We start from the raw sequence: 546 nt of genomic DNA on the forward strand, positions 1-546 counted from the left end.
GAAGAAGGCGTTTGAATGTAAAGACTGTGGACTGAAATTTTCCAGGGTTTCAGCGTTTCAATCCCATCAGCACACCCATGTTTCCAAAGAAACAGTGCAGAAAGCTCGGCCTCTAGAACCGGATCTGGGGCCTCCGCTTCTAGAATCGGAGTTGGGGGCTCAGACTCTAGAAACGGAGTTAGGGCCTCAGACTCTAGAAACAGAACTAGGGCCTCAGCCTCTAGCAACAGAACTAGGGCCTCAGACTCTAGAAACAGAACTAGGGCCTCAGACTCTAGAAACAGAACTAGGGCCTCAGACTCTAGAAATAAAGCTAGGGGCTCAGACTCTAGAAACGGAGTTAGGGGCTCAGACTCCAGAAACGGAGTTAGGGCCTCAGACTCTAGAAACAGAACTAGGGCCTCAGCCTCTAGCAACAGAACTAGGGCCTCAGACTCTAGAAACAGAACTAGGGCCTCAGACTCTAGAAACAGAACTAGGGCCTCAGACTCTAGAAATAAAGCTAGGGGCTCAGACTCTAGAAACAGAACTAGGGCCTCAGACTCT

General features: G+C 49.8%; 1 protein-coding gene across 1 annotated transcript in view; it reads left to right on the forward strand.

Moving 5' to 3' along the window:
• LOC106512444 (zinc finger protein 135) overlaps window positions 1-130 on the forward strand; it is a gene marked incomplete at both ends in the record, with an annotated part of 1,528 nt that extends 1,398 nt beyond the window's left edge. The window contains 1 exon segment of the mRNA XM_014001062.1: window positions 1-130. Within this exon segment, the coding sequence (XP_013856516.1) occupies window positions 1-130 (130 nt within the window).
• Window positions 131-546: the final 416 nt, after the last annotated feature.

The sequence above is a fragment of the Austrofundulus limnaeus genome, unplaced genomic scaffold (genome assembly GCF_001266775.1).
Source record: "Austrofundulus limnaeus strain Quisiro unplaced genomic scaffold, Austrofundulus_limnaeus-1.0 Scaffold6901, whole genome shotgun sequence".
NCBI lineage: Eukaryota > Metazoa > Chordata > Actinopteri > Cyprinodontiformes > Rivulidae > Austrofundulus > Austrofundulus limnaeus.